General features: G+C 43.3%; 1 protein-coding gene across 3 annotated transcripts in view; it reads right to left on the bottom strand.

Moving 5' to 3' along the window:
• Positions 1–2,924: 2,924 nt before the first annotated feature.
• Positions 2,925–26,658, bottom strand: part of PTP4A3 (protein tyrosine phosphatase 4A3) — a 106,048-nt gene continuing 82,314 nt past the window's right edge. For all 3 annotated transcript variants that reach the window (XM_075825681.1, XM_075825680.1, XM_075825682.1), the window contains 5 exons: positions 22,314–22,983; positions 12,951–13,043; positions 7,620–7,750; positions 5,365–5,439; positions 2,925–4,623 (listed from right to left, as the gene is read on the bottom strand). In XM_075825681.1, the coding sequence (XP_075681796.1) occupies positions 4,506–4,623; positions 5,365–5,439; positions 7,620–7,750; positions 12,951–13,043; positions 22,314–22,418 (522 nt within the window). In that variant the 5' untranslated portion in view covers positions 22,419–22,983 and the 3' untranslated portion in view covers positions 2,925–4,505. The remainder of the gene's footprint in view (positions 4,624–5,364; positions 5,440–7,619; positions 7,751–12,950; positions 13,044–22,313; positions 22,984–26,658) is intronic.

The raw sequence follows: 26,658 nt of genomic DNA, 5'->3' as shown, positions 1-26,658 counted from the left end.
CACCGCCACTAGCAATTTTACAGCGCTGTGCCTGGTAAACAATGAAGGGGAGCGAGCACTTTGTCAGCAGATCGGTGAGGGTGCCGGGAATCGCACCCCCACCCGTCTGGTATTGACGCTCTGACCTAATCGGCTATCCGTATTATAGTCCTGGAAAATCGCTTTAATTTCAAAGGTAAGCTGAACTGAAGCTTCTCTTATCAGAGGCAACGGATGCTGCTCTGTCTATTGCTTTATACTGCAGCTCTGCTCCATTAGGACACCACTATAATAAGTAACTCCAGCTTAGTCTGTATTATATCTCCGGTTGACTCATCCATGAGAGGCTCAAAAAGCTGTTTTATTTCTCCCTCATACTTTGCACTGCAGCTCTACTTACACAGATTAGCTGCTATGTAGACACACAAGCCCAGCAGGAAGTCAGGGCATGGAGAGTCAATTCCCACCTGACTATTAATTCACACTTGTACCAATAATCAGGTTGTTTTTTTTCAGATTTTCTATTTATAGACTTTTACTTTTCAGTTAATTTTACATTTTGTTTAAAGATCAAAATCTTTTCACTGTGACAAGAAAACATTAATATGGGAGATATAACGGGGGGGGGGGGGGGGGGTTACACAATTTTTGTTCACAGCACTGTAGATTGCACTTTGTTTAGAGGGGTTGTGCAAGATTAGAAAAATTGTCTGCTTTCTTCCCGAAACAGCTCCACCCCTGTCCATGGTTGTGTCTGGTATTGCAGCTCCGCTTCATTGAAGATGTCAAGAGGGCTAAACTGCAGTGTCACATGCAACCTGTGGATAGGGCAGAGCAGATATAAAGAACTTCTCTCGCTCTGGGAGGACCCGGCGTGTCTGTACATTAGACCATTAATCTCAATGAGAAGTGTGTAGCACCTCATTACACCTGTGGTGGCGCTGTGGGGAAATTGAACACTTGCTACTAGGTTCCCTGACTGATAACAGCTGATCGCTAAGGGGCCCAGCAGCAGGACACCCTGTGATCCGCTTATCCGCAGGGGACAGTTCTAACTAAAAAGGACTGTCCAGAGCCGCCCCCTTGAAGCCTCTATTATGTAAACCTTTGAAAAAAATTTATTATTTAAAAAAAAAAAAAAAAAGTACCTGTGTGATTGGTGCAACTTTCTAATTACTTTTTATTCAAAATTATTTTAACTTTGTATACAGGATATAAAGCGGCTTTATCTCAGAGCGGATGTATCTAGCGCTGAGACCTGAATCTGTCAGATCAGCGGGACCGACGGGTTCAGTGTCAGCGGGTCCAGCATGTCTGACATGCAGGATCAAGCGGTTACCGATCACATCTAAGTTCATAACTTACATGTGATTGATTATAAGTGGACGCGCTGAAAGTGAACCCGTCAATGCCGCTGATCTGACGGATTCAGGTCTCAACACTAGATACAGGATACAAAGCAGCTGTAGCTCAAAAAGTAAAAATATTTTTGAATAAAAGGTAATTAGAAAGTTACACCAAACACACTGATAAACACTTTTATTTAATTAAAAAAAATAATAAAAAAAATATTTCCAAGGCTTAGGGTATGTTCACACGCAAACGTAAAATACGTTTGAAATTACGGAGCTGTTTACAGGCGAAAACAGCTCCTGAATTTTAGACGTTTTTACAAGTGCACGCGTTTTTGATGGCGTCAATTACAGACGTAATTGGAGCTGTTTTTCGATGGATTCAATGAAAAACGGCTCCAATTACGTCTGAAGAAGTGACATGCACTTCTTTGAGGCGGGCGTCTTTTTACGCGCCGTCTTTTGACAGCGGCGCGTAAAAAAAAAGCCCGTCTGCACAGAACACCGTAAGACCCATTGAATTCAATGGACAGATGTTTGCCGACGGTTTGGAGCCGTTTTTTTCGGGCGTAATTTCAGGCGAAAAAACGCCTCCATTACGTCCATAAATAGGGCGTGTGAACATACCCTTACAGAGCGTTAAAATCACTTGGTCACCTGTGATCTGCAACAAGATCCGGCAACTTGGCTCCAGATTTATATTTGCCCCATACACTATATGGCAATATTGCAACAGGTGCACAGGATATTTAGGGGAAAATGTGATGCACTTATTGAAAATATCAGCACTGGATTTAGCAGCTTCACATTCTGGAAAAACATTCACATCAAACTGTACAGCGATCCAGCAGTCGCTCCGCAGATACTAGATTCCTATTGGTGACTGTACAACGACCCAAAAAAATTGTTGGAGTAATTTACTATACACTGAATGGAGTTTTCCCAGAATCGGGCATGAAACAAAAAATTAAAAGAAAAAAAATTAAAAAAAATTAAAAAATAAAATAATTTTTTTTTCTAAAATAACTAAAAATGAACTGATCATTTAAATAAAATAATTCAGCAGTGCAGGATTTTTTTTCTTTTCCCACACAAAAAATAATAATTCACATCTTATGGGTTAATTAAGACCTTGCTTAACATTTTGGAACCCTTTACGAAGAGGATTTGAAATCAAAATTTGGCATTTAGGTTAGAAAAAAAAATGTGAAAAAAAAAAAAAAATTTTTACATGTTCTAAAAAAAATTATTGTAGATGTTCATTTTTGTTTGTTTCGTTGGATGAGAATGTATCAAGAATTATGTTCCGATTCTACCTGTGTTTTAAATGAAATAAAAATGAATTAAAAAATAAATTCACAATCCCAGACATTTGACCAGAACGTAAATGTGAATATTTGTCTTTTTTTTTTTTTTAGATCATATTTTCTCATCCCGTTTGAAATCTCAAGCACAGTATGATATGAAACAATATAAAATACCTATTAAGGTCTTACTTATCTTGCTTAGTTTCACATTTTTTTTTTCTATATACACCAGAAATAAAGCGCACTGAAAAAAACAAAAACAAAAAACACAGATTTTTTTTTTCAGTTTCATAATAAACTCCAGTGCCATTTATTTTATTCCGAAATATTGAATTTATGGGCATAACTCATAAGACAAACTCCATGATTGGCCAATGCCGTCACAGAAGGATGTTTTTTGTTTTTTTTTAAAATACACCCATTTCTCAACCAATACAACAAATCCTCGTCAGCCGTTTTACAGAATACGACAAAACAGTCTTCCTGTCAACCATCTTGTGGAACGTGTGACGTGTATAAAAGTGATTCTGCTAAATAAGGCTTCAAAACCATTATATTTATTTATACCATCTCAATGCTCAAGAAAAAAAAAACAAAAACAAATTTTTACAAAAACAAAATAAATAAAAAATTTCAGCATTGAGATACCCGACACGTATACGAATTTCGTGCGTTGTGTTGAGACCTGTGTGAGCTGACGGATGTTCCATAACCCTCTGCAGGAAGAGGTAGATTTGACCTGTAAAGACAAGTGCTATATAAAGCAGGCGCTGCAGACTTCCGGCTATGGAACGACCGTCAGAATGTTTGTTTTTATTTTTGATACTTTCGTAGGAAAAGACCGCTTTCTTTAAGTTACCTTTCGAGTTCATACCATTTTTCCAAAAGTAGTTCAATAACAGACGAGAAAAAAAAAATATTATGTAACAGACATTTGTACGTGTAAGTCACAATCTCCCCAAAAAAAAAAAAAAAAAAAAATAAATTATTTTTTTTTTTTTTTTTAATACTCTCCGGAGGTCATCGTAGATATTCGTCAGACCGCTCGCCCCTTTTCTCCTGTGACTTCAAGGCTACTGTGACCCATTAAAAACCTTGTACCAATAAACGTTCAGTCAGCTAGCACAGATTTGTACAGGATGTGGGAAAAACACAAAAAAAGCAAAAAAAAAAAAAAAAAAAAAAAACAAAAAAAAAAACTGCTCTTATTTTACAAGCTATTTGCTGGAGATCCCATGTCTTCTAGAATGGATACGTAAAACCAGATATGGTTTGAGCAGATGCCAAATCCACATTTTTTTCTCCCCACTGCGGTAGCTGGCGGCACTTACAAATTCTTAAGATAATTCTAAAATGAAACGATTGCGCTCGTCTGGTGATCATAGGACTGTATAGTAAGGCTTGAATGTGTCATTGTACGTTTCCTATAGTGTGCCGATGGGACACGCTTAATAACTAATGCACCTTTTTTCCACAAGGGGGACTAAAAAAAACTAAAACAAAAACAAAAACTAAAATAAAAAACAACCACACATACATAGAAAATGTACCAGAAGTCAAAATATCAGCATTGTGTTACAGTTTATCCTTCACATAGTCGCCCAGCTTGTATCTGCTGCTGTGCAATATCCGGCCTCCTACATTGTAGCCTAATCTGGCCGGGCTGAAATATTATATCCACCCGACTTAACCCCGTGTTTGCTATTGCTGTAACTTCTAGTGCAGACTATGTTTTTGCAGCCGGGAAAAAAATAAAATAAAAAATTGTCGTTGTCAGTTGATGGTTGGAGAAAGCTGCTGACGTCATAGTAGAAGCTTGTGTTACGGAGAGGGGGGCTGTGTGTGCTTTGGCAATAAGTCACGGCATTTACATGATGCAGCACTTGTTTTTGTGGTTGTGAGGGTCTTTGAATCGTAGTCTCTGCTTTGGCCGGTATTTTTCCAGGTATGTCAGTTGTTTGCTGTTGATGGCGCCTCTGCGCTTTCTGCAAGTAAAACACACGGCAGGTCACGGATCTGCTAAATGAAGAATAACTTGTAGAAAAGCCAAGAGTAAATCTAGAAGGGACGACAACCGGTGTATACGAGGAACGATAATACTATGTCTGGTGGGTATGTAGGAAGAATACAGGTTACTAGGAGTGCCAGTCTTGTAAACTCATTACTTTTAGGGTATGTTCACACGCTTAACAAAAAACGGCTGTAAAATACGGAGCGGTTTTCAAGGGAAATCAGCCACTGCTTTACAGCCGTTTTTTTTTTATGCATCAGGTGTTTTGTTTTTTTTGGGCTGTTTTTGGAGCTGTTTTTCTATTGACAGCTCCAAAAACAGCTCACTTTTTTACGGGGCGTTTTTTTATGCGCAGTTTTTAAAAACGGCCGCGTAACACACACCCTGTGGGAACGTAACGCCCTTTTTCCCATTTAAATCAATGGGCAGATGTTTGGAGGCGTTCAGCCCCCGTATCTTCAGCCGTTTTTCGCTGCGTATACGGCCCGAAAAACCGATGAAAATAGGCCGCGTGAACATACCCTGACTACTCTGTAAAAAAGACATTCTCTTGTTCGTAAAAATCGCTAAAACAGGGGGAGGCCGATGGACCGGGACGGGGGGGGGGGGGGGGAGGAGGGAGGCCGGGGAGACAGACTTCGAAGAATATGGAAAGACAGAAAGAATTCGGGAGCAAGGTAAAGTAAAAATGTGGAAAACGGGGTAAAACACTTACTGCCGGATAAACTGAATGGCATCTTCGTACTTCATCCCGCTCTCAATCAGTGCCAGAGCGACCAGGACGGGAGCCCTGAGGAAGAAGACGAGAATGGATGAATCATATTGGGACTCCTGCAGGTGAGGTCTTCAATGTCACTGACTGTTCATGGTTCTGCCCTAAAGATACACGGATAGGAGTCCAATATCAATCCTAAAACTGCCCGAGTCCAATCACCCGCTTATTATCACGGACCACAGAGAAAGATCCGTCATAGACCAATATTCAATTCTTAAAAAAATGGGCTACTACCGATTCTGGCCAAGATGGGTCCTAGCGCCAGTGCCAAGTAAAGGTAGTAGGGTATCAGGAGGGCGGCACCAATATAAAATAAAGGCAATAACACGGCATGTGAAGCACTATTATGTTTGATATGATTTGGCATCCGTGTGTATGAAGGATCCATCGCCCCACACCGGAGGGAACGTCTGCCCTTTTATTCTGCTTACTGATGAAACGCCCCAAGATCTCCACAGGGATCACCATGACCTCGTGTTCTCTATTGCAGACTAATTCCATATCCAGATGTTCTGGCAACCAGCCCGATCCTCACGGTCATCTCTACAGCCAAAAGAAAGCACCGCACCCCATAGAGAATCCCCTCTGCAGAGCCGGAGACTGAAGCAACTTGAAAAATGGACCCCAAAGGGCTCATTCATTAGACTCTCGCACTGATCTCCGGCCCAATGTGTCATTGGCTACTGAAGGTTTGTGGGTCAGTAGATAAGTCCTGGCACGGGTTCACACTTCGCAGTATTTTCCCAGCTCTTATTCTGGGGATGCCCACACGGGAGTCACCGGTCAATTTCAAATATTTTTACATAATTCCCAATGATCTTTGAGGATTTCCATCCAAAACATAAAAACAGCCAAATGTTATCAAGTCAGGAGTCAGAATAGCCAAATTTTAATATTTATGTTTACCCTCCGATATTAAAGTTATTTAAAAAATTAGCCAATACAGGAGGAAAGCAAAAAAAAAAAAAAAGAAAAGAAGAGCCATTGCTCACCCCACAGATCCCCATCATATCAGCGCCGCCACTCCACTCCTCCCCGCCGCTGTGCATGGACATAGCTGCAGCAATGACGTGCCCGTATACCCACTGAGACCTGTGATCGGCTGCAGCGATCATGTGGGTATATGGGTACGTCATTGCAGCTACATCAATGAACATCATCGACGAGGAACGGAAGCGGCGGCGCTGGATCAACTGGGATTGTGAATTGAGCAACGGCTTTTTTTTTTGGCGTCCCTCCCACCCCAGGGCAATTTTTTTTAATAACTCGGAAAACCCTTTAAGGGGTTCAGTCAAGTGACAATCACTAAGGCTGCACTATTTTAGCCTGAGGCCCGAAATATTATTATATAAGAAAATAAATTATTTTTCACTTTTTTTTTTTTAGTCTGTGCAGAGTAGAAAAACTTGAAGCAACTTGAGACAAGCTGCTGTTGACGGATACTAATCTTACTTCAGCTGTAATCCAATTATTGCTGGTCAAAGACAGCTCGGCTCAACGCATAAAAAGCTAAAAAAAAAATCAAACATCCCAATAAGTGTTATTGATGATGAACCCCAAATACATACATTTGTTTCCCTTTTTTGTGTGGTAAAGGGGTCCTCCGTTTTGGACATCAACTACTTGTAAGAAGGTCTCTTGACATTAAGCTGATCACAAACCGTCCCCCTACTGGGACCTCTAGCGATCAAATGGGGAAACCTGACATTAAGTGTTCAGTTTCCCTGCAGCGCCACCACAGGAGAAATGAAGTATTACACAGTGTCCATTCATATCAATGGGATGTCTTTATTACCAGAATTCACTAATCGGGCTGCAGGGGCTATTAAATGGACAACTAGGCCATTCAGAATACAACTCTGCACAGAGTAACAGACACATAAGATTAACAGATCAGAAAACATCAGCTTACTGACAGTTTCCAGGTAAAAATAAATGAGTGGAACATAATAGCAATGGTTTTTAGCAGCGAGTACCGGTAACTACACACGGCTATAGAAGACATGAGTACCCAACCAATGTACTGTATACACTGTCTCCTGGCCAGGTTGCTCCAGATGTTGACAGCGATCCTACACAGCGTTGGCCCCTTGTTCAATCGCCATTTCCGGCGCCTTGTAAATCGTAATATCGAAGAGAGATTTTCATTTGCATTTCAGGACCATTGATTTTAAACCCTTGTTGCTGCCCCTCACCTGCCCAATCCAGCCACGCAGTGCACGGCCACGCAGCAACCTGGATCTTCACAGAATTTTGCTTTCAGCAAGTTGAGCCAATCATCCACGATCTTGTTGGGAGGTGGCGCGCCATCATCAAAAGGCCAATCCTGGAAACCAGAATAAACGTTCAGTACAAGGAATTAACGAAAACCATCAAGATCTAGAGATGCAGCAACAATGATTGACCATTATTACATGATACAGGATGTGACCGAGGCCCTAAGACCACCCCTGTCCATATCAATAATGAGAATATGTCCATCAGAGGGGGGTCCTACGCCCAGGACCCCCCTATCAGCCTCTGGCGGACTGGAGCAGTCCATGTATTACATGACTATCTGAATTGCCAGCATGTAATAATACATTACCCCTGCTGGGGCAATGTCTCGCTGGTGAGGCTTCCCCTAGTAAATCGGCTGTTTGCCGGGGGTGTCGGGAACCGAACCCACGTGATGAGACAACCCCTATAGAAGGTGTGAATATCTCCTATTGCGCACAGAACACTGGGACAGGGGGCGACTCCAGTAGCAGTAAACTGGCTGCCACTGGGGCCCAAATTTAAAATGGATATACCTGCCGAGGGGGCGGGAACTTGAGTGTAATGTCAAAGCTGTGTCTGTTTTTAGCCAATCAGAATCCCCCGCTCCTCTGCTCCCTCTTCCCCTCTCACAGCATGCAGTTTACCAGACAGAGAAACTGCAGCTGCACCCCCCTCCTCCCTCTCTAGTATTTATGGTTTACACTAGATGGATTTTTTTGGTGACTGAGGGGGTTTTTAAACATTTACAGAAAGAAATATATGATGTGTGTGAGAATTGAAGAGATTTTATAAGGCGTATGTCACGGATATATTCACAGTGGGATGTACAGCGGCAGCCAAATGATAATCTCAATATAGTACACAGCAGACTCCATAAGTACAACCATCTGGAGCCTCTCACTGTCAGGATAAAGAAGGGATGAATTTGGTGCGATGGTCACATGCAGCAGTTTTGGGTGGGACAGTGAGGGATAGTGCAGGAACTCTGTCTCTCCAGCCTCTCACTGAGAATCCGTGCACTCTAAATAATGTGAAGGGATCTTTTATCTGGCATTCAGTAGAAATGTCTCGCCCCACCGTTCCCCCAGTCTGAACGTGATTACTTACTCTGGGAAGGTACTGATCCTCCTTGTGGAGATCTCACTGGTGCTTGAAGGGAAAAATATGTAAAGTAGCTTTCCTCCTAAAAGGAGGAGAACCATCTCTAGTGCCACCTATAGGTGACCCTGTAAGTCAATAATCAGACCATTTAAAGGTGCTTGGAAACATGACTTGGGTTGTCAAACCAGACACCCCCATAATGAACAATCTAATAAGCCACACCCCTCAGCTAAGGCTCCACCTCCAGCCAGTGTTTTTCAAGAGTTTGGGGAGACCCTCCTCCCTCAATTTCTAGGTTTACTGTCCCTTTAAATTTAGGAATCACTACAGTCTAACACATTACAAGAAGCAACCATGGAATAGAGCTTTAGAGAAGTCTGGGAAATGACACGGCTCGCACCAAACTCTCTTGAGAAAGGAAATGTTGCGAGGTCTGCTAGAACAACATTCTAATATAATTTGTGTTTCAAGCTTCCTGCTTGCCTTCAGTGAATAGAAACATTTCTTGTTTACATTTAGAGGTTGAAAACGGTTAACATGAGATTTTCTAAACCTGTCCTGACCAAATACACCTCACTGATTAGGCAGAGTTCACACGGGGCAGATACGCTGCACAATAGCACACAGAGTATCCGCCCTGCGAGCCACAAGGAATTCAGAGCGAAAAACTGCGCCAAACTGGGGTACAGTCTTTCGCCCGGAATGTCCGTTGCGAAAAACTGCAGCATTAAGTCGGCCTGCTAGGAGACCGGCCTCCTGGGATGACGTTTCACGCCAGGAGACCGCTGAAGCCTGTGATTGGCTGCAGAAGCAGTCACATGGGATGAAGAGTCAAGTATAAGATTTTTTTATTTCTTTTTGCAGAGTTGCGTATTTTTTGCGGCCGAATCGCTGTGAGCCGGGCGTCAGAAAGGCAACAACTGCTATTTGTTGTGGGTTTTACTTCCCCATTGTATTCAAATGGGGAAAATCTGCAACAAATAAGCGGCGATTACGCAAATATAACCGACATGCTGCAGGGTAAATTCTTCACCGGTCAATTTCTGAGCGTTTTTTCAGTATTTACGCAGCGTGTGGAGGAGATTTGTTTTATCTCATCCACTTTGCTGCTACTGTATTCTGCTGCGGATTTTCCAGAGCTAATTTCATTGTGGAAATTGCTTAGTATTTACGCAATGTGTGACCCTTAGGGGTGTTCCAATTGTAGCCAGTCAAGGCGGCAGTTATCTCTCTGCAGTGCTGATAGTACTGATACATTGTAGCAAACTGACTGTTTCTCACATCTGTAAGGCTATGTTCACAATGAGTTTTGAGACGAGTTTCTTGACGCGGAAACCCCACCGCAAAACTCGTCAAAAACGGCCCGAAAATGCCTCTCATTGATTTCAATGGGAGGCGGAGATGTCTTTTTCCCGCGAGAGGTAAAACCATCTGGCGGGAGAAAGAAGGGACATGCCCTATCTTTGGTCGTTGTTGCCTCTGACCTCCCATTGACATCAATGGGAGGCAGAGAAAGCGTGTTACGTGGCGTTTTATGCCCGCGGCGCTCAATGGCCGCGGGCGAAAAACGCAGTTAAAAATCGGCGTGCAGGGAGAGGAAAATCTGCCTCAATTTCAAAACGGAATTTTGAGGCAGAATTTCCGCCTGCATAAAACTCTGTGTGAACATAGCCTAAGAATATTAGATGAGTGCAGGTTTTCAGCCTCTGGATGTAAACAAGAATTCACTGACGGCAAGTAGATTTTTTTTGAAAAAGAGGAGAATATGAAAATATTAAAAGGGGTTGCCCGGGATTTATTTACTTATTTCTTTTTTTTGGGGGGGGGGATCCAGCCCTCTTATTTACGTAGAGTAAACAATGCAGCAGCGCTCACGCCCCGTACATACCCCCTTTTCTCTCTCTGCACAATGTACAGGACATCCGAGCGAGTGTCACAGTCGTATACTGCCAGGACTTTGGCCCTCTGTGGCCAGGGCGGAGCACTTTCGGCCCAGCAACCCGGGCAAAGGACTACTGGCCCAAGAACAAAGCAAAAGGGCTTTGGGCCCAGTGGGTGGAGGGGGATTAGGCTGTGCGTAGCTGTTCCTATGATCATGGATATCTTTCCCTATAAAGGGTTAATGAGCGTACATGTTACGAGACGCTTCGTTCTCCATAAATGTGCTGCAAAAGCCGGCTCGCGGGCCCGTGACCAGAAGAGGATTTGCTGTGGGTTTTCAATTGAAAATCCGCAACTAAAGCGCAGTACAATGCAAACTGCAGTCGGCGAGGGAGAAGACGCGCTGGGATGAGGGGCTGCGATATCATGGCTCGTATATTCCTGCCTGACGGATGAACGTGGGCAGCACAACCTCGGTCTCCGGAATAATGCCCCCACCGCGCAGCGCCGGAGCTCTAATTGGAGCGCCAAATATAGCTGGGATATCAGCCGCTGCCGCGAGGTCTGCTATTTATAGTCTCCTGTAAACACACGAGCGGCCGAGGTAGAGATAAGGGGCGTTTTATTTAGATTTCAGAGCCGTCTCATGAGCCGCACGGCCGCTTTTCTTTTCACCTGACCATATATTGGGCTTCATCGGATGTTCTAGGACAGTCGGCCGGTTCGGAGGATTAACGAGCGGAGACTACAAACTAACAAAGGTTTATAGAACGGGGCCGCTCGTCTATTCCAGGAATTCTTGTGTAATGAAGGGCAACAGACTGGAAAATCACCCATCAGCCCACAGGCTGGCACTGCCAAGTGTGCCATCCAGGAATCCACGCAGAGCCTGGTACTGATAGATTAGGCCTGGACGGTCTATAATATAATGATTGGGCAAAGGGATGTAATCGGCAGCATTGTTACAGCTCTCATCGGTGTGGTCACTCAGCTTTTCTAGAACTCTGAATGGCGAATATACTCCGTGTTCGATATGGGAGGAGGGTGCATCAAATTTACCACTCAGAAGTCTGAGAAAGCAGGGACAACGCCTGAAGGAGCGGGAATGGTGTCAAAATACAACGCCACGCCTGTCCATGGGTTGTGTGTGGTATTACAGATCAGCTCTATTATAGGGAAGTGAATGATGCGGAGCTGCAATACCACAAATAACCTGTGGACAGGTGTGGCGCTGTTATAGGAAAAATCCTAGAAAACATCTTTAGCTTGATCAGGACGTCATCGGTCCATTGGGCATTAGTACACGCTGGCACCAGAGAGAATTTCATGTGTTCAACCAACGGCATTATATGCTACCAATACATTACATAACGGTAAAAACGGTCCATGGCCGAGTTCACACGGGGCAGATACGCCATGCGCCGCAGGGAATTCCGTGCAAAAAAAACCGCACCAAACTGTGGTGCAGTTTTTCGCCCGGGATTTCCGCTTCGAAAAACTGCAGCACTTGGCCGGCCTCCTGGGATGACGAATCCCAGGAGACCGCGGCATCCTGTGATTGGCTGCAGCGACGTTCACCTGGGATGAAGTGTCATCCAGGCCGGCCTCCTGGGATGAGGTTTCATTCCATGTGACCGACGCTACAGCCTGTGATTGGCTGCAGCGGTCACATGGCATGAAGCGCCATCCCAGGAGGCCGCTCTGGTAGAAGAAACAGACTTCTGGGTAAGTATAAGATTTTTTTTTTTTTTTTAGTTTCATTTTTTGCGGTGGAATCTCCGCGAACGCACCAAAAAAAACGCAACGGCTATTTGTTGCGGGATTTATCTCCCTCACTGAATTCAATGGGGAAAACCCGCAACAAATAAGCAGCGTTTACACAAATACAATTGACATCCTGCGGAATAAAACTCTCCACCGCAGGTCAATCTGAGCGGTTTTATCTCAACCACTTTGCGGCTACGGTATTTGCTGCGGATTATTCGCCACGAATTCCGTTGCTTAACAATCCCCCGTTTTTACGCAACGTGTGAGCGGACCCTATATCTTGGTCATAGAAGGGAGTAGTGTACAATTTCGCCTTTTTGCGGTTTTATACAGAACGTGCAAACATGTGACCTATCTAAACGCTGTATACGACTGCTAGAAGTAGCACAGAAATATAAGTGTATATGAAAAATCAGCCGCTCCTCTATTAACACTACTGCATTAGAATACTCTGCTGATATTAGGGTTACTGGCCCTTTAAATCCTCTTGGCGGACAGAAGAGACATGAGGATCTTACCATGACAGTGATGCCATCTTTCTCCAGAGGAGTCTTGTCGTAGGTCACTTCGCACACTCTCACCACCGTGGTGGCCCCGTACTTCTTCAGATCCTAGGTAGAAAACGGAAAAACGGTAAAAAAAGATGCCGCTAGACAAAATCGCCTTCATAATCTCTTCATAGACTCCGGGAAAGCCTCGATCACTGGACAGGGTTTTTATATCTAGTGAGAAAGCAACCTATTCTATGCTCTCTCACTGCCACAACTGATACAAAATGTAGCAGAGCCGAGTTAGTAATGCTGATATCACAAGCTTTTATCTGGAGGGTTACATGGGACTGCAGGTAACTACCTGCATTTAAGGGTAAGAGCACTTTATCACAAAACATTTTGACATAGAGATGTCAGAAAATATTGTGGCTGTCAAGACCCCCAGTTTATCTCTAGAACAAGGGGGCCGGGGTGCTCTAGTGGTCTTCATCTCTTAGTTACACTTACATTCACGTATGGTCAGACAGGTGTCTCAACTAATAGCCATGGCAGCCAAAGACAAATGTAAAATCCATAAAGTTTTTTTTTTTTTTTTACAGTGTAGTGTGTAGGGCAGAGAAAGCTGCTGTTGACTGATCTTATCATGGCATTATTCTAATTAGCGTCTGACTGACTACCTAAGACATTCCAGCTTATTAACCTGATCAGACCCATCGCCTATTCATGGCAAGACAACTATACACTCGGTGATAATAAAAAACATACAAGTGGATCCATCAACAGCATCTTGCTGATGGATTTCATGCAGCAGCAGGATTTTTTTTTCAACACTTCACAGTAAAAATGGTCTAAAAGTGAAAATATGATGAGAATAGATAAAGATGGAGGAATCTCTGACAATGTAAGGCTCTGTTCACATCTGCGTTGGGGTCCCGTTCTGATGTTCCGTCAGGACGGGACCCTGAACCAGAGGTTTCCGTTTCAATCACCATTGATTTCAATGGTGACGGATCCGGTGCCCGTGGTTTCTGTTGGTCTCTGTTGTGCACTGGACCCGTCGTTTTGCCGGAACCAATAGTGTGGTTGACTGCGCTATTGCTTCCGGCAAAACAACGGATCTGGTGCACAACAGAGACAAACTGAAACCACGGGCACCGGATCAGTCACCCCAATGGTTTCCGTTTGTCTCTGTTCAGGGTCCCGTTCTGATGGAAACCTCAGACGGAACATCAGAACGGGACCCCAACGCAGATGTGAACAGAGCCTAAGTGGAGTTTCACTTAAGGAGTCCGTAAGGACAAAACACAACTGAAATCACTGAGACGGTGAATGAACTTCAGAAACATTTATATAACGGTACAGAATCGGGGCAAACCGCTCCGGGTCATGTCACAACATAGAAGAGCGGGTGACCACAATCTCATTGTCTCAAGCAGCTCCGACCTTCTGCCTTTCAAAGGTGCCCATACACAGGCAGGAGGGACTGATCAACGGAGTGATCAACGAAGGGTGCTGGAGTCAAGTACGACCGATTCATTCTAAGGATTACTGGCGGACCTGGGGGTCTGATTCTACCCCAGTCAATGTGAGATCGCAATAAGTTACCAGGACGCTGCTTTGAGACCTGCGGTTACACCCGGACACCGCCTTAAAAAAAATTTTAAAGTTCTCACTAAGAGTACAATCACCTATAGAGACGAAATTACCAGCAACTCCTGCTTGTTTGAGAACTGTCCCACTGCGAGGACACATCAAGTTTGTGGAATGTCTCCAATAACACTCAGAATAGTGAGTACAGCTCTGGAGTATAATACAGGATGTAACTCAGGATCAGTACAGGATAAGTAATGTAATGTATGTACACAGTGACTCCACCAGCAGAATAGTGAGTGCAGCTCTGGAGTATAATACAGGATATAACTCAGGATCAGTACAGGATAAGTAATATAATGTATATACACAGTGACTCCACCAGCAGAATAGTAAGTGCAGCTCTGGAGTATAATACAGGATATAACTCAGGATCAGTACAGGATAAGTAATATAATGTATATACACAGTGACTCCACCAGCAGAATAGTGAGTGCAGCTCTGGAGTATAATACAGGATGTAACTCAGGATCAGTACAGGATAAGTAATGTATGTGCACAGTGACTCGACCAGCAGAATAGTGAGCGCAGCTCTGGAGTATAATACAGGATATAACTCAGGATCAGTACAGGATAAGTAATGTAATGTATGTACACAGTGACTCCACCAGCAGAATAGTGAGTGCAGCTCTGGAGTATAATACAGGATATAACTCAGGATCAGTAATGTAATGTATGTACACAGTGACTCCACCAGCAGAATAGTGAGTGCAGCTCTGGAGTATAATACAGCATGTAACTCAGGATCAGTACAGGATAAGTAATGTACACAGTGACTCCACCAGAAGAATAGTGAGTACAGCTCTGGAATATAATACAGGATATAACTCAGGATCAGCACAGGATAAGTAATGTATGTACACAGTGACTCCACCAGCAGAATAATGAGTGCAGCTCTGGAATATAATACAGGATATAACTCAGGATCAGCACAGGATAAGTAATGAATGTACACAGTGACTCCACCAGCAGAATAATGAGTGCAGCTCTGGAATATAATACAGGATATAACTCAGGATCAGCACAGGATAAGTAATGAATGTACACAGTGACCCCACCAGCAGAATAGTGAGTGCAGCTCTGGAGTATAATACAGGCTGTAACTCAGGATCAGTACAGGATAAGTAATGTATATATACAGTGACTCCACCAGCAGAATAATGAGTGCAGCTCTGGAGTATAATACAGGATGTAACTCAGGATCAGTACAGGATAAGTAATGTAATGTGTGTACACAGTGACTCCACCAGCAGAATAGTGAGTGCAGCTCTGGAGTATAATACAGGATGCAACTCAGGATCAGTGCAGGACAAGTAATGTATATTCCTTATGTAAGTGCCCCAAACTGTAAATTGGTGATCTAAGTTCAAGGTACCCTTTAAAGCAGATTATCTTAAATCAGCACCCCCCCCCCCCCCCCAACTACAATGGAAATTTCTGTATCAATTAAAAATCTCTAAGGTAATTTAGCCTTTGAAAGAACCACATTGAACTCCTCATGCCACGTAGTAGAGCCGGAGTACCAGTAGTTGTCACAGTCGGTCTTTGCGATCACGTGTGACCACATGTTACCATCTTCAGGCCCTGGCAGTCACCACCAAATATGCTGAAAAAGAATATTAATCCCAAAATGATACAAATAAGTGGAGCAATGTCATATTGAGAAACAAATCTAATCTGTGCATCATGAGAGATAAGAAGAGTGAAGGCCGTGCCGGAGAACAGGACGACACCAGAAATTTGCATGTACAAAAACAGGGACTACACATGCAAATCGCAAATTTCAGCTCACAACACAATTGGCGCATTATTATATAAACTATCTCCATAATAGGCACCAGCCTTAGATTTAAAGGGGTCTCCCAGTCTTATGTAAATCTTGGAACGTTCTAATATACTTTGAGTTTCATTACCACAATCTCTGCTTGTGGTCAGTGAATGGGAACCTTGTTTATATCCAGAGGCTGAAAATCTATACAGATCAAAAAGGGTAAGAAAAACTTGCCTGTTTTCTTCCAAAAACAGTGCCACACCTGTCCATAGGTAGTGTATGGTATTGCAGTTAAACGGCATTAAAATGAATAGAGCTAAGCTGCAATACCACATACAACCTTCAGACAAGCGTGGCACTGTTTTTGGTAGAAAGCAGCCATGTTTTTTTAACCCCTTTAATATTTCTCCCAGCTTGCTGCAATTGTATCCAATGTAGGCAGCACTCCATAAACACTGTTACAATGTATCAAATGATCGGATAGAAGTGTTTTGTGTTACTTTGCTCACAAAAGGATTGTGAAGACTGGAAACAATTGTAGCAAACCATCAGCTGTAAGAAATATTAGATTGGCACAGGTTCAGCCTTAGTCTATAAACAAGAAGGTCCCCAATGATCCACCGCAAGCAGAGGTTTTGAAAAATGTGAGAAATGAAAATAAAGTGGCAGACTTTGAGAATTGCTTTTAAAACAATGTTAGGTGAGAAAAAAGCCGGAAATCGGAGCTCCCATGACTGCAGCCCCCTGTCAAGTCTGTGTACGCACAGAGCATACCCTGCTGTTTTGCATTGTGGGAGAAGTGGTGTTCCAGTACTGTACTACTATGCTGATGTAAAAAAGCGGCACCTAAGCGGTTCGTGGTGAACAGCTTTGTATGTGACTGGAGTAGGAGCACCAGATAAAGTATACCTGGGTGTATGTGTAGCCCTGCACTTTCCTGTGTGAACACCTTCGCTTTTGCGTTCTTTCCTCTTTGCGCTACGGGGTTAATATGCAGACACGGTGGGATTATTAGCAGAAAGTTTTGGATTATAATTCAGGCTCTTCTTGTGCTCTCCAAATCCTAGTTATTTTTAGTCCTCCTCCGTTTAGGTTCCCAAACATCCAATAAAGAGCAGAGCTGTATTTGGTAGCGATCCACCCTCCGGTAAACGCTGCTCAGGGATTTCAGATGATGGCGGTTAACGCAGGCTCCACAAAAATAGCTCAGTGGCTGCCCGCTGCCAAGTCCCCGGCTGTACACATGGCGACAAGTGCTGCGAGGAGCACGAAAAACAATAGACCTCACAGGGCTGGAGCTTGTACAGGCTCTTAAAGTAGAGCTCTGACCTCAGAAACCACATATCTACTTATAAAGAACAACTTCTACTATTCAGTCACATCAAGCCTTACACTCCAGTCACACCCAGAGCTGCAGCAAAGTGCTGACAACTTCCATCCGCTTAGATGAGATCCTGTAATACACTCTGGTGTCTTGCATTTTGGGAGAGAAAGCTTTTTCTGTTTTAGACTATTGGACGGTGCCCGATTTAAATGCATCTCCCCCAATGCATCACAGTAGAACATGCATTTTACAGACACTGAACCAGCAGGGACAGTAGCAATATGCAAACTTCTGCAGCCAGACAATTGTAAATGCAGCTCTGGATGTGACTTGAGTACAAGACACAATGTAATTCAAGAGGAAGAAACAAGGTAGACTAAACTTGTAAACTGGGGTATTAAAGTGGAGTGAGGATTTCATATATAGGAGTATCACCGAGGAGACTGCATAGGTACAATTTAAAGATAAACATTACTTAAAGGGGCAGGACCTACTTAGGGCATCTACAAGTAATAGAGGTAAATTACTGGGTACATTAAAACCACTAAGCAGCCAATCAGAAGCAACAAGCAGTATTGATCACAACATCTACTACTACTATAAGTAGGACATCCAATGCCTCCATTTTTTGTTCTTACCCTCCTCCCATTCTGCCCTGGGTGATTTTAATTAGTTTAATGCGGTTTCCTACCATCCCCAGGTTTATATGTAGGTTTAGTCCCAGTTCTGGGTGTATGTGCAGCGTAAGTTCCCACCTCAGAGGTCGCCTTGTCCTGGCAGGTGGGCTCACACAATTTGATCAAAATGTGCGCTAAGAACCTCCCTATTGTAAGTAGATTTAGCAGTAATGCGTATTTATTTATATTTAGTGGCTTAGGTGGCATTAGTGTTGGCAGTGTAATAGATGCAATAGTTATAAGTGCTCCTTCCTAATTAATGATCCCTGCATGGACAGCATTCAGAAAATGATATTGGTGTACAAACATTTCCTCCGGTCTTATTACGACCGACCAAACGGACAGAAAACTGAACCCTGGTCCATATCCCAGGACAATAACAACCATCTCTGCTTATAAAATGCAACGCTGGGAAGTAAAACCCGAAACTAGGAACCGAATCGCAGCCGTTCTCAGCAGACGTCTATATATCTGTACTATGAACCTGTATTATAGTGCCAGACAATAGATCTTAAAGGGTAGGACCACATTCGTAACCAATTTCTTATTATAGCCCAAATGCATCAAAAAACCCCCCAAAAAACAACAACTTTTAAATAGGTCCAGATTAAAAATATCATTTTCTACATGTGTCTCCATGGTAACAGACAACAAACAGTCCTTGTGTAGTCTGATCGTGTTATACTTTACTTTTATTTGTCCTCTACCGAATTTAGGTTAGCATAAAGTAAGAGATAGATGGATGTATGACTGCAGGATCAGACTACACAGGGTTTGCTTGTTGTCTGTTACCATTGGAAATGCATAGGTCTACATAGGAGCTGTAGATCCAAAACAAAAGGAAAATATTTTTAATTTAGATAAGTTAGGACAAAAATAAAAATTTAAAAAGAGAAAGGTGACATAGGCTTTAATTCACACTTGAGAAATGGTGAGTTCAGGCATGTAAGCAGCCCCCATATAAATCTCTGTAGGCCAATGCTGCATCTAGAAGCACCGCACAGATCCAGCCAAGTGTCCAGAGCCGTGGTTGCCCCCCTCCACAGCTGACCCCAGTTTGTTATTTCTCATTATTGCAGTAAAGCGAAACATTACTATGAAAACTACTGCAAAGAAAAATGGTAGGGAGAACAACCAGATGCCAGCTACCATTCTTTTTAGGCTTCAGTCACATGTTCCAGCAAATCACAATATGATGTGTGAACAAAGCCTTACAAAGCAATAAATAATACTAATAAAAACCTGTGATTATATAGGTTGTATGAATAAAAAAAATCTCTACCATTTTATAGTTTACATACAATCTCCATAAATGCATGTTAAACTGATCCTGATAATGCATTCAGTATTATATTCCAGAGCTGCACTCACTGTGTACATACATTACATTACTTATCCTGTACTCATCCTGAGTTACATCCTATATTATACTCCAGAGCTGCACTCACTATTCTGCTGGTGGTGTCACTGTGTACATACATTACATACTTATCCTGTACTGATCCTGAGTTACATCCTGTATTATACTCCAGAGCTGTGCTCACTATTCTGCTGGTGGAGTCACTGTGTACATACATTACTTATCCTGTACTGATCCTGAGTTACATCCTGTATTATACTCCAGAGCTGCACTCACTATTCTACTGGTGGAGTCACTGTGTACATACATTACATTACTTATCCTGTACTGATCCTGAGTTACATCCTGTATTATACTCCAGAGCTGCACTCACTATTCTGCTGGTGGAGTCACTGTGTACATACATTACATTACTTATCCTATACTGATCCTGAGTTATAGCCTGTATTATACTCCAGAGCTGCACTCACTATTCTGCTGGTGGAGTCACTGTATACATACATTACATTTTTCATGTACTGATCCTGAGTTACATCCTATATTATACTCCAGAGCTGCACTCACTATTCTGCTGGTGGAGTCACTGTGTACATACATTACATTACTTATCCTGTACTGATCCTGAGTTACATCCTGTATTATACTCCAGAGCTGCCCTCACTATTCTGCTGGTGGAGTCACTGTGTACATACATTACATTTTTCATGTACTGATCCAGAGTTACATCCTGCATTATACTACAGAGCTGCACTCACTATTCTGCTGGTGAAGTCACTGTGTACATACATTACATTACTTATCCTGTACTGATCCTGAGTTACATCCTGTATTATACTCCAGAGCTGCACTCACTATTCTGCTGGTGGAGTTACCGTGTACATACATTACATTATTGGAAGTGCCTGACAAATGTCTTGATGCTTTACAATGATGATCAGCAGAACTGATTTGCAGCCATGTAAAATACTAGAGTCAATCAAAATGAAGTAAAGCAACATTTACATAGATCTCTATTAATAAGCTGTAAATGATGTGTAAAGGGCGGACATCTTTTAAAGGGGGTTATCTACACGGAGATGTTATCTGTTGACACGTCAGCTATGTGGTCCATGAGCCGGGACCCTGGACAATTCATCAAAGTCATCGCTGGCGTATTATTTGCTTAGGTGTAGTCCATAGATTTTGGTAACGTCGAACCTCCAAGTGCTGCCTGAGAGGGGACACAGATTTCAATGGCTCCTTATTAGCCCCTTAAATACTATAGGGCCATTCTAATAGTTATGGAAATCTCCCATCAGCGCTCAAAGAGTTTTAGAGCACATTCAATTGTGGGGAATCTCGGCTCATGACTTCTCTTATGGCAGAAGATTTCTAAAGCGGAGAACAGACATTAAATCCAACGTCTTCAAGGGCCTTCAGGCAGGTCCCCCTATGTCGCATGTGATCAGGTGAAACAAGAATACAAGCCGGATTTTCAAGAGTCAGATTCTCCTGTACCCTGGAGATAAGCGTCACCAGAACACCTGTTACACGCTTATCCTTATGGTCAATTTTTTTGATAGCAGCTGAAGTAATTCTAACAATATACAATAAAAATCCTTCAACCCCTTAAAGACCGAGCCATTTTTAAATTTTTCGCTTTTCACTCCCCGCATTCCAAGAGCCATAAGTCTTATTTTCCCATCACTAGAGCGGTGCGAGGGCTTATTATTTGCGGGAGGAGCTGTAGTTTCTAATGGCACCATTTAAAGTACCATATAATGTGCTGGGAAACTGAAAATTTTTTTTATTTGGGGACAGAAATTGAAAAAAAAAATCTGTTTCCTACATTTTTTGTTTTTTTTTACGGCTTTCACCGTGCGTTAAAAACGACAACTTAACTTTATTCTGCAGCTCAACATCATTACGGAGATACCAAATTTATATAGGTTTTTTTATATTTTATTACTTTAAAAAAAAAAAAAAAAAAAAACTTTGTTAAATAAAAAATGATAATCTGGCACGTCTGATAATCTGGCACGTCTGATAATCTGGCACGTCTGATAATCTGGCACGTCTGATAATCTGGCACGTCTGATAATCTGGCACGTCTGATAATCTGGCACGTCTGATAATCTGGCACGTCTGATAATCTGGCACGTCTGATAATCTGGCACGTCTGATAATCTGGCACGTCTGATAATCTGGCACGTCTGATAATCTGGCACGTCTGATAATCTGGCACGTCTGATAATCTGGCACGTCTGATAATCTGGCACTTCTGATAATCTGGCACTTCTGATAATCTGGCACTTCTGATAATCTGGCACTTCTGATAATCTGGCACTTCTGATAATCTGGCACTTCTGATAATCTGGCACTAGAGATGACCGTGGTTCATCATCCCAACGTATAGTCAGCAAAGTACGAATCAAGCAAAAACATTCGCTCATGTCTATCCAGCACCAATCAAGTCCCACTGATGCCGGATTAAAGGAATTTACCAAATTTCATTTAAAAAAAAACCAAAAAAAACAAACTCCAAACTGCAAACTTTCTAAGCACTAGAGTGAGAATTCCATACAGATAGTAGACTTTAGTCAAGAATGACCCATTTATCTCTACTCACCTCTATGAAGGTATTCATCGTAGCGTTTGTGGGGTTGTGGGTGATCAGGAAGCGCATGTTTTTATAGCAAACTTCGACTGGAGCTGGTCGATTAATCCGAGCCATGGCGGGACGATCAAGAGATACAAAGGTGAAGATAAAAACGTACAAAAAACTCAAACACAAATGTTGTGCAAAATATCTAAAAAACCCAAACCAGTAAAGGGGTCGGGAGGCTGTACAGTAACGGCTCCCAGAACAGAACCACCGCCCGTCTACAAGGCTCAGGATCCAAATTTACGCGGTCAGAAATTTCCAAATTTTCTTAACACTTAAGTTCCAAGACTCTTCCTTTCGTACAGTAGAAAAAAAACAAAAATCTTTGTGGCGAGTCCTGGCAGTTCAGAGGCAAAACAGATGATGGTATTGGACCAAATCACGTTACCCCATCTGGATAAACTGTAAATTTTACAGCCGGGACGGACTGTGACTGGGGAACAGGGTTCCGTGGACACAAAAGTCTTTTGCTGGAGGATATCTGCACACAGAGGCCTCTAATGGTGGTTTGCACTGACCGCGACCCGGCTCCTGAGCAACGGGCAAAGCATGTAATTCATGCGGAGAGATGGTGTTGGGCGTGACAGTATTCAAAGATATTTTTCAGGAGCTCCATATATCTCCAATGTCAGAACTGTAAGAGAAACAAAGAAAGGTTAGAAAATAATAATAAGCATCACACTTCACGGCAGTCTGGAAAGCGAGATGTACAAAAAGGAATTGCATGCCTGTTCTACTGACATCTAGTGGCCAATATGGAAACTACCGTTTTTTTTCCCGAAAGACTTTTAGACCTCCACAGCATGACAGATTTATGCAGTATGGACCTGTAACACGACGCCTATAGAGTGCTATGGATCCGCACTATACTGCCATGTGCCTCCGATTTTATATATAAACACTGGCATGCTCTATTGCATTGTGGGATACGGAAGTATTCTCCCCCAAAACATTGCTTCTAGGGTATACTAAAATTCCCTTATAGCAGCACCATATGGCAGCATGTAATACAGACCCTTAAGAACCCATACAAGGTCCCTGCATATACGGTCATATACATGGAGCTTTACACTGATTATATACACTCCTACATCACAGTAGTAAAGAACTAAATAAAATAAAAACTTCTTAGTATGTACAATAATCGCAACATCTCCAAACCACGAATATTGCTTGACCTACTCTAGTTCTTGAGGTATTTGACTGGACCTGTAAGATCTGGGTCGTGCACATTCGGTGCGGACCTCACTTTCTTCAATGAGAAGGAGAATGGTCGTTGAACGGGTCAGGTTTGCAGCCGGTTCCCCTTCTTATATAACCCGTTTGAGTCAGCGCAGTTTACCAGTCGGCAGCCGTGGCCTCGTTTGTTGAAGTAAACACGACTTCCGATCAGAGGCTCTAAATTTAGCCGCGTATTGATCACATGGAAGCCCCGGGGCGAGACGCACGAAGCACATGTTTATCAAATGACTGACAAGACGAGGGGGGGTGAACCCAGAACAATAGGAGGATACCACCCAGGGTGACATCATTCTGGAAACGACTAGTCCCACATGTTGGGTTATTTTGAGCATGACTGATACAATGACCGCTGAGTAAACCCGTAAATCAGGAGCGGATGTGTCATTGGTCTTTGATCTCTATCTTCTAGTGACCAGGAAGAGTTGTCGTAGGGCCGTTTAGCAGTGAGGCGTTTGGTCCATGTGTCTACGTGACGGATTAGGCAACGCCATTTGTGGGGCGTGGAGACTCCCACATCTGGTTAGTGACACCACAGAGGTGGGCAAGGTCTGTTGGCGGAGGTACGATGGTCAAGCCTCTACTGTGCAGGAATTTCGGTTGTTAGTCGGTCATTATCATTACAAAGAATGAAAAGGGATTTCCAATTTGAAGTAAATAAAGCCTAAACGGACAGTTCTGCAACTTTCTAATATACTTTGTGTTTTATTTCATTACCGTTTTCAAAATCTCTGCATCTTGTCAGCGAATTGGAACAATCTTGATTACAAACCTGTTCTGACCCAATACTTCTCACTGCTGAGAGGAGGAAGCGTCAACATCAGCACAAAACTTCTTCCTGCCCCGATAGTTTGCTACAATGTGTCAGTGTACTTCACAGAGGATTATCTAAACTGGATACAATTAAAACTACTCTCAGCTGTGAGAAGTATTAAGGCCCTGTTCACACTGCGTTTTATGAGGCAAAAAAAAATCTGACTCAAAATTCCATCTGGAATTTTGAGGCAGATTTTCCTCTCCCTGCACGCCGTTTGCCGCGTTTTTCGACCACGGCCATTGAGAGCCGCAATCCAAAAACGCAGCGAAAACCGCTTTCTCTGCCTCCCATTGATGTCAATGGTAGGTCAGAGTCGGAAACGGCCGAAGATAGGGCATGTTGCTTCTTTTTCTGCTCGCGAGAAAGAAACGCCTCCGCCTCCCGTTGAAATCAATGGGAAGCGATTTCGGATGTTTTTTGCCGTGGTTTCCATGGCAAATTACTGTGTTAGCAGGGCCTAAGGCTTACTCACACGTTATATACTTAGAATACATATATTCTGTGTCCGGAGTGGAGCGGCCATTCTGCCTTGAGCTGTGGTTTCGAGACTGGTTGCTAGGGGCAAGCTTCCTGACAACCACATTAAAAGACTGCGGTTGCTAGGGATAGACTGCTTAACAACCACACTGTCATGCAAGTGCAGGTGGTGGGTCACGCTGCACCAGTTTTCATCTCTGGTTCTTCTAAGATTCAATTAAGGCAGAGAATGAATTGAACACAACCGATGAAGCGACCACCAAATAAGGCTCTGTTCACACAAGGATTCCCAGATCCTAAATGTCACCTGGCTTAATTATTCAGGTATAACCCGAGGCGCTCCCTGTGTGTCAGCATTCATTATTATAGCTATGACGATGACATCATGTAATCAGGAGTTATAATAGACGACCTCATGATACAGGCTGCTCACTCACACTGCAGTCAACACGTCACCTGCACTCCGTCTCCCTATACTAGGGTATGTATAATGTCCCCTATAACCATTTCGGAGCGCTCACATTTGAGCTTTTCCCAGCCCCAGTCCTTAAGTGACTGTTTAATCCAATGCTCAGCTGTCTGTGACCCTCCACCAACATACAGGAACATCCCATTAATCCGGCACCCAGTAGTCCAGCCATCCCTCTAATCCGGCACGAAGCAAAACAACGCCCCATGCTGTATGGCAGGGGTCACAAACAGTCCGCACTCCAGGGGTTGTGAAACTACAACTCCCAGCATGCCCTGACAGCCTTTGGCTGGAATAAAGCCTTTGGCTGCCAGGGCATGCTGGGAGTTGTAGTTTCACAACCGCTGGAATGATGAAGGTTGCGGACCCCTGCTGTCACGGTATAACTGCGTGGGCCTCGGACTGGAGTCTACATCGCTTGACAGAGGCTTAACTTGACGTTCCAGGGTCCCAATGAAGATTCTGTCCCAGGGACCCCCCACCTGCCATTTATAATACTGGTGTCTTATGTGGCAGAGCCGCCTTTGGGCACCATGGCCGGTGTGCGACAGCTTCTGCACCCCCTACAGCTACACCCCGACTGCTGGAGCATAGATACTTTAGGACATCAGCGCCAAAATGGGGGACGTGCTACACACGAGCAGCCAAAAGTGTAAGCGTGTTTATATGTAAAGGATGCTGGATTATTGGAAGTTTGCAGCACTAGAGAATTGCGTAAACGGCTATTCCCTACAATATACTTCTTATTAGAAGCTCCCAGGAAAGACATGACAGGACGGCTCTGCTACATCTCGCATACCGTTTGCGATTTTGTAGATATAATAAATTGTCTTTGCGCTTAAAATACAATGGAAAATATTTGTGTATTTACATTAAATCTAAAGAAAGGGAATGTGAACAGAACGACCTGATCCTGCTGCCCGCGCCGAGAGAAGAAGGAGCCGGAACGCCTCCGGGGGATGCCGCCTCCAGGGCCGCCGACAGGCACAAGCTCCGGGGCTCCTACGCTGCCTCACAAGGTCTTATAAGGGGATCTAACCGTGAAACGCGCATCTTCAGGCAGCGCCGCGGTCCTTCTACAGGCTGGAGGTCTCATGTCACCGGTCAGGGAAGAGTCGTGGAGCAGTCGCAGCAGAGATTTACCCATCCGCCCTCAGGAGGGGCGCCCCCCACAGTTCAAAAAGATTTCTTTGCAATGAGATTTTATAAATGGCTTTTTATAGTTACAAAAACTAAAAGCAATAATTCGAAGGAAGCGGCCGCCAAGCACCCATTTACCTGGCAGCAGTAAAGAGTTAAAGGGATTT

Source organism: Rhinoderma darwinii, chromosome 5, assembly GCF_050947455.1.
Source record: "Rhinoderma darwinii isolate aRhiDar2 chromosome 5, aRhiDar2.hap1, whole genome shotgun sequence".
Lineage (NCBI taxonomy): Eukaryota > Metazoa > Chordata > Amphibia > Anura > Rhinodermatidae > Rhinoderma > Rhinoderma darwinii.
This window is presented reverse-complemented; position numbering and strand designations above follow the sequence as displayed.